The sequence below is a fragment of the Sceloporus undulatus genome, chromosome 11, assembly GCF_019175285.1.
Source record: "Sceloporus undulatus isolate JIND9_A2432 ecotype Alabama chromosome 11, SceUnd_v1.1, whole genome shotgun sequence".
Taxonomy (NCBI): domain Eukaryota; kingdom Metazoa; phylum Chordata; class Lepidosauria; order Squamata; family Phrynosomatidae; genus Sceloporus; species Sceloporus undulatus.
Window position 1 is genome coordinate 7,534,010 of NC_056532.1, and position 16,144 is coordinate 7,550,153.

Sequence of the window (16,144 nt, forward strand, 5' to 3'; positions counted from 1 at the left end):
CTGCCTTTGGAGGGGTCCTGAGGCATTCTGTTTGTAGACCCCAATTGATAATGTTTGAGCAGTGAGCAAATGTATCAATGGCTTTGTAAGGTGCCCATTTTGGGAGGCTGAGATTCAACGCTGCAGGTAGGAAATGGCTTGGACAAAGTGTTTTGGTTGGTTTTGGATTTCTGCAGGACTTTCCATTCGACAAACTGGTTCAGCGGTTTTTGCTCCGCAGGGAGGTCAGTGAGCAAGTTTCGAACGAATTGACAGTCTCCTGGTTAACTCAGTAAAGGCACCCAAACCCACCCGATCTTGGAAGCTAAGCAGGGCCAGGCCTGGTTAGTACTTGGATGAAGGGCCGTCAAGGAACACCATGTGCTGTTGGCTATATTTCAGAGGAAGGCGACGGCAAACCTCTTCCTCTTGCCTAAGAAAAACCTTTGAAATCCATGAGATTGCCTTAAGGTGACAGGCGACTTGAAGGTACATGCGCCCACACACAACACACGTGAACTCAAAGGTACATTGAGGCCGAGAGCCTAAGCATACTTACCTGAGAGGAGCAATGGGGAAACTATGGCCTTCACAATGGTGTCGGAGCATTAACACAACGGTGAGGGACGATGGAAAGTGCAGTGTGGGAACATCCATCCCTGCCTTGGATGTTTATTTTAGGAAATGTGTATTTTTTGTCCTTCAGGCTTCTGTGTATTTTTGGCATCCAGCTCTCAAACGGAAGGCTGTGTAATTGGATTCTAAGCCGAGAAAGGCATTTTCTGGCAAACCCTGTCGTCTGCTTCCCACTTTCTGGGTGAAAGGCGCATAGATAGGCAGCCGCCTTCTTCTAGACCAGATTGTTTTTCCAGTCAAGGCCAGGGCTGCCCAAACCATCTTAAAATGGCTAGGATTTGAATCGGTGGCCTTGTAAATGCAAACGGTCTGCTTTGCCATAGGACTGTACCTCCCTTCCTCTTAAACGTGTATTCCTCCTGTTGCTGTTCTACTACAACTTTCATCAGGCCTTGCTAGCTTTGCCAAAGTTGGGGGATGATGGGAGCTGCAGTCCAACAACTGTGGAGGGCCTCAGGCTGGTGCATAGTTTACGGAGTTACATGAGGCCACTTTCCTTATCTCTCCTGGGTTAAGCAACACCTTATCTTTCCTGTCCTATTTGATGTCAAGTCTGCTTCAACGTACGGCGACAGTTGAGAAGCAGCTGTCTGGTGGTTCTCCACCTCCATGTGAGTGATTTCCATTGATATCAGGTCTTACGTTGCGCTGTCCCTTCTCTCCGCAGGCCAAGTATGTCCGGTCTCCACCTCATGAAGCAAGGCCGGGATAGAAAGAAAGTCGACCTGCAGAGGGATTTCACCGTTGCGTCTCCGGCAGAGTTCGTCACTCGCTTTGGAGGGAACAAAGTCATTGAGAAGGTGAGTTGCAAGTTTTCTCTCTTTGTGTTGATGACAATGACAAGAGCGGCCACATTGCGTTGATATCCTGGTTATGTAGATAGTAGCGTCTAAGTCTCTGTGCTCATGGGTGGATTTGTGTAGCTATGCTGGATGGATGACTGGTTGCCAACCATTAGCACTGAGATGGCACGAATGTGCGAGATGCTTGACCCACCTTGCTTGGCTTCATCTAAGGTTCTCATCGCCAATAACGGGATCGCAGCCGTGAAATGCATGCGCTCCATCCGGCGGTGGTCTTACGAAATGTTTCGGAACGAGCGCGCCATCCGTTTTGTTGTCATGGTCACACCTGAGGATTTAAAAGCCAATGCAGGTAAGTCCTGAAAATCTGGCTTTTCTCTTCTTTCTGTGCGGTACTCTTGCGGCTAGCAAAGGTCAGTCTATGGGAATGTAAAGGTGCTGCATGGGCGATAGCTTGCAACAGAAGCTTTGGACCTGAGGGTGTGTTCTGCTGTAGATGTGGCGTTTGACTTTGGTTTAGTTTTCCATTGGTTCATGACAATCTTGTAAAATACATATATATTTATAAATATATATTTATAAAGTGGCCTATATAAAAGGCACCAGAACCCATGTCTTGGAAACTAAGAGGGTCATACTTGGATGCATGACTTGGATGCGTGACAAGGAAAACCAGGTACTATAGGCTACATTTCAAAGAAAGGACTAGCCAACCACCGCTGAGTAGTCCTATTTTGTCAGATGCTTCCCTGATCACGGTTTTCTTGCCATGTGCAAAGCCCTCTTCGGCGCTTGAGCAAGCGTCCCTTCCCGTCTTCAGCATTGGTCTCTGTTTGCTCTTCTTCTACCTGAATTCTTTCCACTTTCAGGTCTTAAATGTACTTTGGGAAAGTGTTTGCACCCTTGAGAGGAACTTGACATTTGGTGTACTTAAGTGGAACGGCAACAGTATTGCTGGCAGAGACAAAAGAGCCAACTCCATACAAATCCTTCCCTCTCATATTAAATAATGCAACCCTGAATCTCAAATGCATCCCAGGATGCGCTGTATGCTTTATATATTGTATTCTGGCTGTTTTTATTTTTTCTGCAATGCCAAATATTGACTCCTTTCCCCCTCCCATCTTCACAGAGTACATTAAAATGGCTGACCATTATGTCCCAGTGCCTGGAGGCCCGAATAACAACAACTATGCAAACGTGGAACTGATTCTGGACATTGCAAAACGGATTCCTGTTCAGGTGAGGCTGAACCTGGCATTTAGAAAACACAACCGAGCTTTGAAGAGCCACATATTAAGTATGCATAGATGGGGCAGACCTGCATGCGTTGTTTTAGACGAAGGGTAGGCAACCATGGGCAACTCCCCCCTGCACTCCTCCCTACAAAAAATTGCCCCCAAAAGCCCTTTAGGATACTTAGCATGGAAAGAATAAGGATAAGTTCTTATGCCACAAAGTGTATTGCGTTGTTTGCTGCAGACATGCTGCTGCAACCCATTAAGTCTGTAGTCAAGGACAAAAAATGAGGGACTGTGCGGGTCTAAAAACCCTTTCTTTAAAGGCGTTTCTTTGTCACAGGCTTTTATGCTTGTACTTACGATAATCCTGTGTGTCCTCAAACCCCAAGGCTGGGATTGCCCTGGGGTTCCCTGCCATGTTGCGCAAGGGATGGAGTACATGTATTTGCCAACATGCGATGTGTAAAGTCTTCTTGTGTTGAGCATCGTGTTGTTTCTGCTAATGTGTTGGATAACCGTAAAGGTATACTTACAGTGCAGTTTTGTTTGTGTCGACTCACAAGGAAGTCCTTTTGGACTTAAATGGTTCGTAATTCAGTATAGGATTACCGCTAAATCCATATACTCCCAGGTATTTCGATTTAGGGTTGCAGCAATGATCCAGATGATTCCACTACATTGAAAAGAAAATCCAGTGGAAATAATGAATGAAAAAAGGAAATTAAGGCCCCGTACAGACAGGCCAAAATAAAGTGGCTTCAGGTCACTTTGGAGGTATGCTGTTTAAATGATGCATGCGTCCTAAGAGTCCGCAAGCTCCGCCAAAGTTGCTCTCCCATCTTTAGGACTGGATTGTGGCTTTGGCGTGGCTTCTGGACTCTTAGGACACATGCATCATTTAACAGCATGCCTCTAAAGTGACCCAAAGCAGCTTTATGTTGGCCTGTCTGTATGGGGCCTCAGTATCTAAAATTTAGATGTCATTGTCTGGATTTTAGACCATTAATGCTTCTAGATGGGGTGTTGAGCAAAGGATCCTTCACTCCATTGATATGAAGTGAATGCAAACGTAGTAGAAGTCACAAAAGGTTGACTACCTGCAGTTTTAATTTTTGCAGAGGAGACCGTAAAGAGATGTAACTTCATTTTCTTCCATCTCCTCCTCCAGGCAGTCTGGGCCGGCTGGGGCCATGCCTCTGAGAACCCCAAACTTCCAGAACTGCTCCACAAAAATGGCATTGCCTTCATGGGTGAGGAGACTTATCCCCACTGCTATTGCAGTTTTGTTGCTTGAATCCTTACCTTCATTTTCATTCGGTCTCACCTTTGGGCCTCTTTTCTCCTTTACCTCTTCAGGTCCGCCGAGCCAAGCAATGTGGGCCCTAGGAGATAAGATTGCTTCGTCGATTGTGGCCCAGACTGCGGGCATCCCCACACTTCCTTGGAGCGGCAGTGGTAAGGTCCTACAGAGTTCCTCCTTTTGGAAGGGTCTCTTTGGTAATGACAACTTAGCCGTGGAGCTCTTTTTTGGGCAGTAATTTGGTTACCAACTGCATCTTGTAATTCAGGTTCCAGTTAAAACGTACACTCATTCCTCCATATTTGCGGCTTTGATTAATGTGTTCTCTCTAGGAATATCTAGGTCATCCAGTAAATTCTATGGTCAACTTTAACTAAAAGTTGCACTGAAAGACTTGGAGATGCCTAGAGAGAATACTCTACTAGGCCTTTGTAGCTCCTCCAGTGCAGTTCTATGGTCAGTGTCTGTCAGACGTTGACCACACAGTTGCCCTGGAGGACCTAGAGACTCCTAGAGAGGATACTCTAATAGGCCTTTGTAGCTCCTCCACTTCAGTTCTATGGTCAGTGTCTGTCAGACGTTGACCACAGAGTTGCCCTGGAAGACCTAGAGATTCCTAGAGGGGATACTCTAATAGGCCTTTGTAGCTCCTCCAGCGCAGTTCTATGGTCAGTGTCTGTCAGACGTTGACCACAGAGTTGCACCGAAAGACCTAGAGATCCCTAGAGAGAATACCCTACTAGGCCTTTGTAGCTCCTCCAGCGCAGTTCTATGGTCAGTGTCTGTCAGACGTTGACCACAGAGTTGCCCTGGAAGACCTAGAGATTCCTAGAGAGAAGACTCTACTAGGCCTTCGTAGCTCCTCCAACGCAGTTCTATGGTCAGTGTCTGTCGGACGTTGACCACAGAGTTGCCCTGGAGGACCTAGAGATTCTTAGAGAGGTATCCTCTCAGGTAAAAAAACATGGTGTTTTTGTCATTTGTGGTTTTTCCATATTCCCGGGGGTCTAGTGCCTCCAACCCTAGTGAATATGGAGGGACACGTGTGTTTAGTTTTATAGGACTTGAAGACTAACTGGGACTGACCCTGCTTAGCTTCCGGGATCAGGCAGGATCTGATGCCTTTGGGATATTTAGGCCCTATACAGACAGGCCAAAATAAAGCTGCTTCGGGTCACTTTGGAGGTATGGTGGTTCAATGATGCATGTGTCCTAAGAGTCTGGAAGCTGCACCACAGCTGCACTCCAGTCTTTAGGACTGGAGCGTGGCTTTGGTGTGGCTTCTGGACTCTTAAGACGCATGTATCATTGAAACACCATACCTCCAAAGTGACCCGAAGCAGCTTTATTTTGGCCTGTCTGTATCTGGCCTTAGACTGGTTTACAACTCCCATCATCTTTTCCGTTGGCCATGCTGACTAGGGCTTTTGGGAGATGAAATTGAAGACAGTTGGGAGGTTTATGGTTCCGCAGCCTGAAGTAGTAGATGCCTCTCAGTTGATGGGCACGATTGAATTCCCAGCCTCCAGCATGTGGGTGACAAAAGTTCAAGTCTCAAAGTTGAAATTCGGATCAGGCAAAGAGGAGTTTTTGAAAAGTAGAATGAGTGGTTTTGCAATGGATTAGGATGAGTCAAAAATGGGTGGAGGGTATATTGCAAATGAAAAGAAATCACCTCCCACCTCTCTCTCCTCCAAAGTGCCTGCTGTGACTTTCATAATAGTTCATTAAGGCCTGTGAAATGTGATGGAAATATTCATAATATTGAATCAGGGGATGGGACTTTTTGCCCCAAATACCCCAAAGGCACTAGATACTGTTAGCCATGGTTAGTACTTAGATGTAAGACCGCCAACGAATTCCCAGTCCTGGCGTAGCTTATAGATATGTGCTTTTTAACTATGCTGAACTTCTATGTTACTGAGGCATGCCTATCCACCCCACCCTGACTTCTGTTAAGTTCTTTTTCATAGTCAAAGATAAAATAAGCAGGAGCATAGGAAGGTCTATGCACATGTGCGGTTTTGAAGCAATGTGGTTCTCGTTCTGGGTTTTAGGCCTCCAAGTCAATTGGCAAGAGAGCGACTTCCAGAAGCGCACCTTGAACGTCCCCCAGGAGTTGTACGAAAAGGGCTGCATGAAGGACGTGGACGATGGGCTGCGGGTAGGCATTGCCGCTTGCACACTTACTGCTGTGCGGATTAACACTTGACAAAACACGAAGCCAGAATCCTTCAGAGCCCTTGCTTAGTGTTCATGAGCAAGCGCATGGCTCTTCCTGAAATCAGGGGTGGTTAAACCAACTGTGGACTCGCCGGAGCATTAAAATTCAGTGTTTCATCCAAGAATGGACCATAGCATCCCTTCCTCTAACAAGCTTAGTTGCAGTAGTTGAAGCCCAACTTCAAATCCTGGCTTGTTAGAGCAGTGGCAAGCCAGGAATCATGGCTTGGACCTAACCTATGGGGGTGAGTCTTGGGGAACAGCATCTTTTAAAGCCTTCTGCATCTACAGAGTTCCTGGTTTGTCTGGTTCAAGTCTACATTTGGTAATCCTTTCACTATTCTTGTTCAGGCAGCGGAAGAAGTTGGTTACCCCGTCATGATCAAAGCCTCCGAAGGAGGAGGAGGAAAAGGGATCCGGAAGGTGAACAACGCCGATGACTTCCCCAATCTTTTCAGACAGGTCTGTCTTTTTTTATAGGTTCCACTTGTGGGCTGAAGAAACAATAGCTCAGGCTCTAGAACAGTGATGGCAAACCTATGGCACGGGTGCCAAAGGTGGCACTCAGAGCCCTCTCTGTGGGCACATGTGCCGTCACCCCAGCACAGAGTTTGCCAAAGTTTGTTACTCAAAAGCTAGAGGGACATGGCACTTTGCAATAAATAAGTGGGTTTGGGGTTGTAGTTTGGGCACTCTGTCCCTAAAAGGTTCACCATCACTGCTCTAGAAATTTCACAGCATATGGCCTCCATGTCTTCTCTTTGGGGGCCTCTGCTAAACCAAGGCTGAACCGGAGTGCCAGCCCAAACAGAGAAACTTGCCTGTTTTTTACCTGTGTGTGTGATTCCTAGGTCCAAGCTGAAGTGCCTGGTTCCCCCATCTTTGTCATGCGCCTTGCCAAACAGTCCCGCCACCTGGAAGTCCAGATTCTTGCTGACCAGTATGGCAACGCCATCTCCCTCTTTGGCCGGGACTGTTCGGTGCAGCGCCGGCACCAGAAGATCATCGAAGAGGCGCCGGCCTCAATTGCCACTTTGGTGGTCTTCGAAGAAATGGAGCAGGTGGGTGCGAAGGCTGTACCTCTTGGCTTTGGTGGGTGAGACATCTGCATCCTCGCTTAAGTGACAAAACCTTCATGAAGACTCATCCTACATCTTACCAAGAAATTTTGGCTGTAGAATATCAAACTACAGATAGAGGGTACCTTGACAATACTATGGTAAGGGCACCTGCTTTGCTTACATAAGACACTAGGTACAATTCCTGGCATTGCCATTTTGAAATGATCTTGTAGAGTAGGGCTAAGAAAGACCTCTGCTGCAGATTAATATACATCAGTGGTCCCCGAACTGTGCCCTTTAAGAACTTTTGGACTTCAGCTCCCAGAATCCCAAACTCTTGGCCAACGTGGCTGAAGCTTCTGGGCGCTGAAGTCCAACATCTCTTAAAGGGCAAAGTTTGGGGACCATTGATATGGATAAAACCTGGCTGGATTTTTCTTCCATATTACGGGTATAACTCAGTTACCAAAGCAGACACATTCCTGGGCATGACTTCTTTAACAGAAAGTTTAGTGCCGGGGCAGAAATAACATGAAAAGATAGAGAGAGGTTCCTGCACCACAAAAAAAGAAGAGCAATTCACCATGTGTCAAATGTTTTATTTATGCAAAACTGACAACATGAGCATGCGTTCTTGGTTTTATCCAAAACTAGAAACATGCCCGCTCCACAGGTGAGGTGCCACAACTCAGAAGGCCCCCTCTTGTGTCCATTTAGGGCTTTAAACATCGATGCCAGCGTTTCGGATTCAGTCCGGAAGCAAGTGGTTATCCATTCTTGATTCGATCCTCTTTCTTTTTAAGTGTGCGGTGAAGCTTGCCAAGATGGTGGGCTATGTGAGTGCCGGCACGGTGGAATACCTTTACAGCCAGGATGGCAGCTTTTACTTCCTGGAGCTCAACCCTCGGCTCCAGGTGGAGCATCCTTGCACAGAGATGGTGGCTGACGTCAATTTGCCTTCCGCTCAGCTCCAGGTGAGTGGGGAGCCCTTGTGGGAGGCAGCCGCAGGTTGCAGTAAAGCGCGGGGCCCATCGGTGAAACCTCGGCAGGCATAACCGGTTCTGCCGCAGCCTCACAGAGGAGGGCCAAGGCAAGAGGTAGCAGATCCCAGTGGAGTAAGACATGAATCATGGATCACTCTTGCACCTGGGACCAGATCCAAGGGCAGATAAGGCTGGCGAACGGAGATACTTGCCTGTGCAAACGTAACTGTGTTAATGTAGGGCTTAAAGGCCGCTCCCTGGTAGTTCTTTTGTAATGGAGGGGTGTGTTTATATGTTAGTTGGGACGTAATATGTGTGTGTATTTCCAGTAGAGAATTGAGCATGCTAAATTCTTGCGGTATTTACTTGAAAGAAATAAAATCTAGTTAGATATTATATTTGAAAATCATAGTTGTCTTCACATTTAATGTGGTTGTTGTGCTGAACATTTGTAGCATGCGTTTTTATGCAAATAGAACAGTGATTTGATGCTGGACCAGGACTCCAGAGACTAGAGTCGAATTCCTGTTCAGCTATTGGAAAAACCTTTGGCAAGTCGCACCTTCTCAGCCTCAGAGGAAGTCCATGGCCAATGCGCTCTGAATAAAACCAAGCCAAAAGAACCCTAAGATAGAGTCACCATAAGTCAGAGTTGACTTACTTCACATCACTTTGTTGTTGTTGTGCGCCTTCAAGTAATTTCCAAGTTATGGTGACCCTAAGACAAAACCTATCACAGGATTTTCTTGGCTTGATTCGTTCAGAGGAGTTTGCCTTTGCCTTCCTCTGAGACAGAGAGAGTGGGACTTGTCATCCATTGGTTTTCCATGACTAAGTGGTGATTTGAACCCAGGTTTCCAGAGTCATAGTCCCAACACTGAAACCACTAGACTACACTGGTCCCCATAGTGCTACATCTTGCATTTCGTAGAAGTCAGTGCGCTTGTTGGATTATTTTTGGCCCGTGAGAAAGGAGACGGTGGCAACTGGATGGTAATGCGCAGCTAAATGTGTTTAGGGCTCTCTTTCTTTCTCTCTGTTTAGATTGCCATGGGAATTCCTCTCCACAGGATCAAAGATATCCGGGTTATGTATGGCGTTTCTCCCTGGGGGGACACCCCTATAGACTTTGAGAATTCTGCGCATGTGCCTTGTCCCCGGGGTCATGTGATTGCGGCCCGCATCACCAGTGAGAATCCAGATGAGGTAAGCCACTAGTGGTGATCATGGCTGCTTTCGAGGAACAACAACAAGAATCCCGTGGCACATTGAAGACATGGCTGAGGTCAGAAGGAAAATACATGTGGAAAGTATTGACAGTGTACAACTTAGTTCTAGATGCTGGCTGTTTGAGAACATCCTGACACTAGGCCAGAGTTTTGTTAACATCTTAGGCATGTTAAGTCCACCTACAGAAGCAGTGGGACTTTATGTCTGATGCACAATGTGTGCGTTCAGTTCATGGTTGTGAAGGCAAGGCTATGTGCACAATGCCGTTGTGCATCCAGGTGCAAATGCAGAGAAACTTATGCACATGTGTAAGCATATGTTGACATACATCCAGGTATGTGTTCAGTTGTGGAGCTTTGCCACTGAACAGGGGGATTGCATAGCACAATCGGTGCATAACTCCTCATGCAGAAATGTACGCTGTGCAGCCTCAGCATAGGGCCTGAGCTATAATGTGATAAGGAAAGTGATATAGCCCAGCTCTGGTGTGTTTGGATTTTAAAAAAAATGTGCTTTTTTGTCCTGCAGGGATTTAAACCCAGCTCTGGCACAGTCCAGGAGCTGAATTTCCGCAGCAACAAGAACGTCTGGGGATACTTCAGCGTCGCCGCCGCGGGGGGCCTTCACGAATTTGCAGACTCTCAGTTTGGCCACTGTTTCTCGTGGGGCGAAAACCGCGAAGAAGCCATCTCGTAAGTAGTCAAACTATTGGGTTGCTTTCCTCTCTAACCACAACTACTTACAACTTTTTCAGCCGCTAACTACATTGGTGCTTTCATTTTGGGCACACTGAAGGGACAGAGTGCTTCACCCATCTTCCACAAGCTCACTTATTTTCCTGCACAGATTATATTTATTGATTGATTGATTTGATTTGCATCCTGCCTTTCCCCCAAAATGGCTTACAACGCAAGTTAAAATAAAGTAACTAAAACAATATGCAGTGCAAAAGTTAAACAAGCATTAAACAATCATGGACTCGCGGTTTGTGGCGACCACAAAAATGCTCAAGGGCCATGGGAGTTTGCTGCTAAATCAGATGGGATACTCCAAGTGGAGCAGGAGCAAACATTTCCCAAGAGCTTGGTGATCCCATTCTGTCGTCTTCCTTCCGTTTCAGAAACATGGTTGTCGCTTTGAAAGAGCTGTCCATCCGGGGAGACTTCCGGACCACCGTCGAGTACTTGATCAAGCTGTTGGAGACGGAGAGCTTTCAACAAAACCGCATTGACACTGGCTGGCTGGACCGGCTTATTGCGGAGAAAGTGCAGGTACGACTGGGCTCCTGGCTTTCTTTTTTCTGCGTCTCTGTGTTTCTGTTTCTAAAGCGACGGAGCATTGAATTTTGCAAAAGGAAAAGTACCAGTGCGCCATTTGTAGATGTTCTGTATTGAAAGGCACTGGAGAGGTTTTTATGCTGATGGCTATGAAACCTCTGGCAACGACTGACTAAGCTGACCTGCTCTTGCAGATTGGGGAGATAGATCTCTGGTTGCCATTGGCTTACCTGCTGTGACCCCAGGGAAGGTAGTGTTGCTTAGGAATGGCTTCAGGAGCTGGTCTTAGCCTAAAAAGCTAAGCGTAGATAATAAAAACAAATTAAGAAAGGCCATGTTAAATGCTTGGGTCTCCCCACGTTCCTCCTGTGCTGCTTTCTTCTAGGCAGAGAGGCCAGACACCATGCTGGGAGTGGTGTGCGGGGCTCTCCATGTGGCCGACGTGAGTTTCCGGAACAGTGTCTCCAACTTCCTACACTCCTTGGAGAGGTAAGACTCATGCCGTCTCTACACACAGCTTCCTCCACTTTGTAAAAAGATCCAGCACACCAAGGTTGAGGGTTGAGGATCCCTCCAGAACAGCTGAACAACAACAGGGACAACATCTGATCCTAAATGTAGTCTGGTGATGCTACCATCGTCGCTTTTCTTTTCCTGTATGATTTTAAAACATTGTTTGCTGGTGAAGCAGCCAGTGGTGCTTTGAAAGCTTGCATGATGTATTTGGTGCGTTTTGCTCAGCCAATAAAAGGATTGCGCTTTTGTGGGTTCTTTGTTGCGCTGTATTTTGCTGCCCCTGAATATGTATACAGAGTCTCACACTCAAACCACTATGCATGCTCTCTCTCATCCGATGGCATATTATTTCCATTTTAATTATTGTGGCGGAAGTCCTAGTTTGCAGATTCACAGTGCGCTAATGTCTTATCTCACAAGGGCATGCGCCTTTGACGAACTTAACCAATTGTGTTTGGAAGCCTTTTTGGCATTTATGTTTTGGTTTTCCTAACCGTTTCAGGATGGTTGCTATTTAGCCTTGATATTCTTCCTCTTCCTTCTTTCAGGGGCCAAGTCTTACCTGCTCATACGCTGCTAAACACTGTGGATGTTGAACTAATATATGAAGGGAAGAAGTATGTGCTAAAGGTAATGTCTCTTGCAAAGGAGAGAAGGAAAGGGGGGGGGATCACTTTGGTATGTTTTTAACTGTTTGGAAGCCAGCTTAGGTCCCAGTTTTGGGCGAAGGGCAATGGCCTACAAAGCCAGTCTACTCCATTCTCTTTTAGTATCTCCTCCATCACCTGCTTCTTGGTCTTCCCACTTTTGCAGGTGACCCGACAGTCTCCCAACTCATACGTTGTCATCATGAATGGCTCCTGCGTGGAGGTTGATGTTCACCGCCTGAGCGATGGAGGCCTCCTCTTGTCCTACGATGGCAGCAGCTACACCACGTACATGAAGGAAGAAGTGGACAGGTAGTGTTTACGAATTTAGGCTGCCATAGTAGCCATAAATAAAATCTGTCTGTCTTCTTCCGCTGAAAAAGTCTACATCAAGAAAATGCGCAAGAGAATATTAATGGCAACTTAACAGAGCTTTTCCTATATCAGATTTTGGGATCTTGTAGCCCTCCAGTTGTTTTGAATAACTCCTGTAATCCTTTAGCATTGGCTTTGCTGTCTAGGAAATCCAAAATCTCTGGAGGCTCCCAGTGCTGCTTATTTTACTTAGGGCCCAAACAGACAGGCCAAAAGGGTCACTTTGGAGGTATGCTGTTGAAATGATGCATGCCATCCTAAGGGGCCGGTAGCCACGCCAAAGCCATTCTCTACTCCAGGGGTAGGCAACCTTTTTGAGCCGGGGGCTGGGTTGCTGTCCCTCAGACAACTGGGGGGCCGAACTCAAAATGGCGCCCAGAGCGGCGTGGAAGCTGCGGCGGGGTCAGCAATCGGCGGCAGGGCCGGCCTGGGGTCGCGGGCCGTAGGTTGCCGACCCCTGCTCTAGTCCTAAGGAAGCCCCAATATGGAATATGGAACCCCCAAGTTTTATGCTTATTTTACTTGCTTATCCTGCTTAGAATCATAGCATTGATTTGAAAGGTACCACAAGGGCCATCGAATCCAAACCCTGGCCATGCAGGAATACACAACTAAAGTACTCTTGAAAGATGCCCATCCAACTTCTGATTAAAGTATAGTCTGCCCTCCTCTAAGGCAAACTATTCCACTCTTGAACCACTCTTATAGTAGAAAAAGGTCTTCCTTGTGTTTAGGTGGGATCTCTTTCCTTGTAATTGCGAACTACTGTTTCATATTAACACCAGTGTTGCTACGTTCCTTTCATTCTACCCTGTTCTCCGACATATGAGTTTTCTTGGCCAGATTTGTTCAGAGAGGAGGCATTTGACTTAGACTGAGAAAGTGTGACTTGCGCATAGTTACTCAGTGGTTTTCCATAGCCGAGCGGATGCTCAAACTCTGGTCTCCCAGAGTCTTGATCCAACACTCGAGCCATTGCTCTGTTAAAAAGAATAAAGGTCAAGCTACACGTGTTAAACACGACAATCGAAATAAATATGAAGATGAGTAAATACCTTTTAAACAAGGGCTTCAGACCCAGGTCTTGCAAGGCCAAGCCATTATACTGTAATACTGTGCCCACCTTCCTTGCAGACTTCTGTGGGACATTACTCCAAGCTCTTAGCGATTGTAATAGTTTCCCCTCTGGGGATGAAAGTATACGTGGCCATTGGTTTTGCTCTCTGGCTTGCCACTTCATTGCTTTCTCTTTCCCCTTAGGTACCGCATCACCATTGGCAACAAAACCTGCGTCTTTGAGAAAGAGAATGACCCATCCATCCTGCGTTCGCCCTCCGCAGGGAAGCTCATCCAGTACGTGGTGGAAGACGGAGGGCATGTCTTTGCGGGCCAGTGCTTTGCAGAAATTGAGGTAAAAAGCTTTTGGGGCCCTGCGAGATGATGGGTCTTGCTAGGAGGAAACAGTGAACCGTATCCAATGTTTGAAAAAACCTCCCTGGCCAGATTGGGACTGTTTTATTATAGACATTTGTGCCTCGATGTAATAGCGCCGTATCCTAAAGGGTCGCGGTCGCAAAAAAAGCCAAATGGTTTGGGAGGTGAAATGAGCTGAGCAAAATGAAAAGGGCATTGTAAACCAATAGAGTTGATCCATTAAAGCCAAGTAATGCAAATAGAAAGACTTGGATTTTATTGAAACATCTCCATAGTGCCTAGGCTCAGCAACTGCCGCAGCCGGAAGAGAAGGAAAGTGGGCACAGCACCATCATGCCTTGGTTTCAGCAGTGGAGGAATGACTATCCCTCCATTCCAGCTGCTACTGCTGTGGCCCTATGAATCTTGGCCGGGATCACTAGTAGCAGTGAGGGATGGTGGGAGTTGTAGTCCAACAACATCTAGAGGCTCCCACTTTCTTGATCCCTGGCCTTCTTCACATAGCCTTGAAAAGCCCAGAGCATTGTTGTGTGCCTTCAAGTCATTTCTGACTTATAGGAACCCTAAAACGACTAGGTTTACGGCAAGATTTATTCAGAGTCGGCTTGGCATGGCCTCCCTCTGAGGATGAGAGAGTGGGATTTGTTCAGGGTCACTAAGTGGGTTTCCATGGCTGAGCAGGGATTCACACTCTGATCTCCCGAAGTCATGGTCCTATACTCAAACCAGAGTTATCCATGGATAAATGGGGTATTGGCCTGGCAGGGGAGCCATTTTCACGCAAGCAGATTTGGAGGTTCGAACAAGTTACTCCATCTTCCCTTGCTTACAGGTGATGAAGATGGTGATGACCCTCACCGCCGTGGAGTCGGGATGCATCCATTACGTGAAGCGCCCGGGGGCAGCCCTTGACCCAGGCTGTGTCATTGCCAAGCTGCAGCTGGATGACCCAAGCCGAGTTCAGCAGGTAAAGCTTCTGGACCTTGTTGGCGCTTGTCCGGTGAAGACGTCTCTATTTTCTTTTTTGACGCTCTACGTTTTCTGTATCTTAAGCCACTGATCTTAACCATGGTAGATAGTGGGAGAAGCTTGAGACCTGAGGTTAGGTAGTCTTAAGGGGCGAACCAGTCTTTACGTTGATTCCATGCACAACCCCTTGCCACTGTCTTACTCATGTCTCCATTGGTCTTCCAAGGCTGAGCCCCACACGGGCGCCTTGCCGCAGATCCAGAGCACAGCCCTCCGAGGTGAGAAGCTCCATCGCGTCTTCCATTACGTCCTTGACAACCTGGTGAACGTGATGAACGGGTATTGCCTGCCAGAACCGTTCTTTAACAGCAAGGTACTGTGTATCCTTCGCGATCAAAATGTCTTCTCCCGTATTTAATCTCCCGTATTAAAAAAGCTAAGCAAAATTCTTCTCTTCCTTCCTAGGTGAAAGACTGGGTAGAACGATTAATGAAGACCCTCCGAGATCCATCCTTGCCTCTCCTGGAACTTCAGGATATCATGACCAGCGTCTCTGGACGGATCCCTCCCAATGTGGAAAAATCCATCAAAAAGGAGATGGCCCAATATGCCAGTAACATCACCTCTGTCCTCTGCCAGTTTCCCAGCCAGCAGGTATGGAGCACCTTATCTCCCGACATTTCTGGGCAATGGAAAAGGAGTTTGTCTGGAAGGGAGCTTCTTGGTGGAAATGAATTGCTTCCAGATAGAGCAGGGATGGGGCAACTACGATACATGGGCTGCGTTTGTCCCTTGGGGACACACTTTTGTGGCCTTTGAAAAACCCAAAACTAAAATTGAGTTGCTGTACTTTCTCCTGAAACTTGCTGAAGAAGCGTCCGACATCCTTCTCTGTCCATCTCTGTTGCTCTTCTATCTCCTTGTAGATTGCCAATATCTTGGACAGTCACGCAGCAACTCTAAACCGCAAGTCGGAACGCGAGGTCTTCTTCATGAACACCCAGAGCATCGTGCAGCTGGTGCAGAGGTGAGGCTGGTGTCAATGTCAAGGAGTGCTGGTGGTTGCAGCCCAACGTCTAGAGAGCTGTAGGATTCACATACCTGCCTGAGTCTTATTGACATGGCAGAATGGCGAGAGACAGACAGTGGGGAAATTCAAATTGGAACACCAGGGCTGTGCTTCTGGTTTTGGTATCCAGCCCTAAAGGCCATGGCTGGCTGCTAAGGCGCCACCGAACATAACTTAGTGACACCAACTTGTGACATCTTGTCTTTGCTTGTTGTCTTTAAATGTATATTCTTGATGAAACGATCCCAGGGCAGGCAGGCATCACTATATCATAACCCAGGAGTGCGAATCATACAGCCTTCCAGATGTTGTTCACCTACAACTCCCAGCAAACCTATTGGCACGGTCAATGTCGAGGAATGCTGGTGGTTGTAGTCCAACATCTAGAGAACTGTATGATT

The 16,144-nt window shown here is 47.0% G+C and overlaps 2 protein-coding genes across 2 annotated transcripts in view; one reads left to right on the plus strand and one right to left on the minus strand.

Annotated features, from left to right (window-relative positions):
• The window catches only part of SHPK (sedoheptulokinase), a 938,822-nt gene that overhangs the window by 470,468 nt on the left and 452,210 nt on the right, over positions 1–16,144 (minus strand). The window lies entirely within an intron of this gene.
• The window catches only part of ACACA (acetyl-CoA carboxylase alpha), a 121,833-nt gene that overhangs the window by 10,374 nt on the left and 95,315 nt on the right, over positions 1–16,144 (plus strand). The window contains 20 exon segments of the mRNA XM_042442393.1: positions 1,283–1,415; positions 1,632–1,770; positions 2,551–2,660; positions 3,828–3,909; positions 4,016–4,114; positions 6,017–6,123; positions 6,534–6,644; positions 7,034–7,243; positions 8,047–8,217; positions 9,271–9,432; positions 9,985–10,148; positions 10,577–10,727; positions 11,119–11,222; positions 11,798–11,879; positions 12,063–12,208; positions 13,532–13,682; positions 14,538–14,672; positions 14,901–15,047; positions 15,140–15,328; positions 15,601–15,701. Coding sequence (XP_042298327.1) covers positions 1,283–1,415; positions 1,632–1,770; positions 2,551–2,660; positions 3,828–3,909; positions 4,016–4,114; positions 6,017–6,123; positions 6,534–6,644; positions 7,034–7,243; positions 8,047–8,217; positions 9,271–9,432; positions 9,985–10,148; positions 10,577–10,727; positions 11,119–11,222; positions 11,798–11,879; positions 12,063–12,208; positions 13,532–13,682; positions 14,538–14,672; positions 14,901–15,047; positions 15,140–15,328; positions 15,601–15,701 — 2,694 coding nt within the window.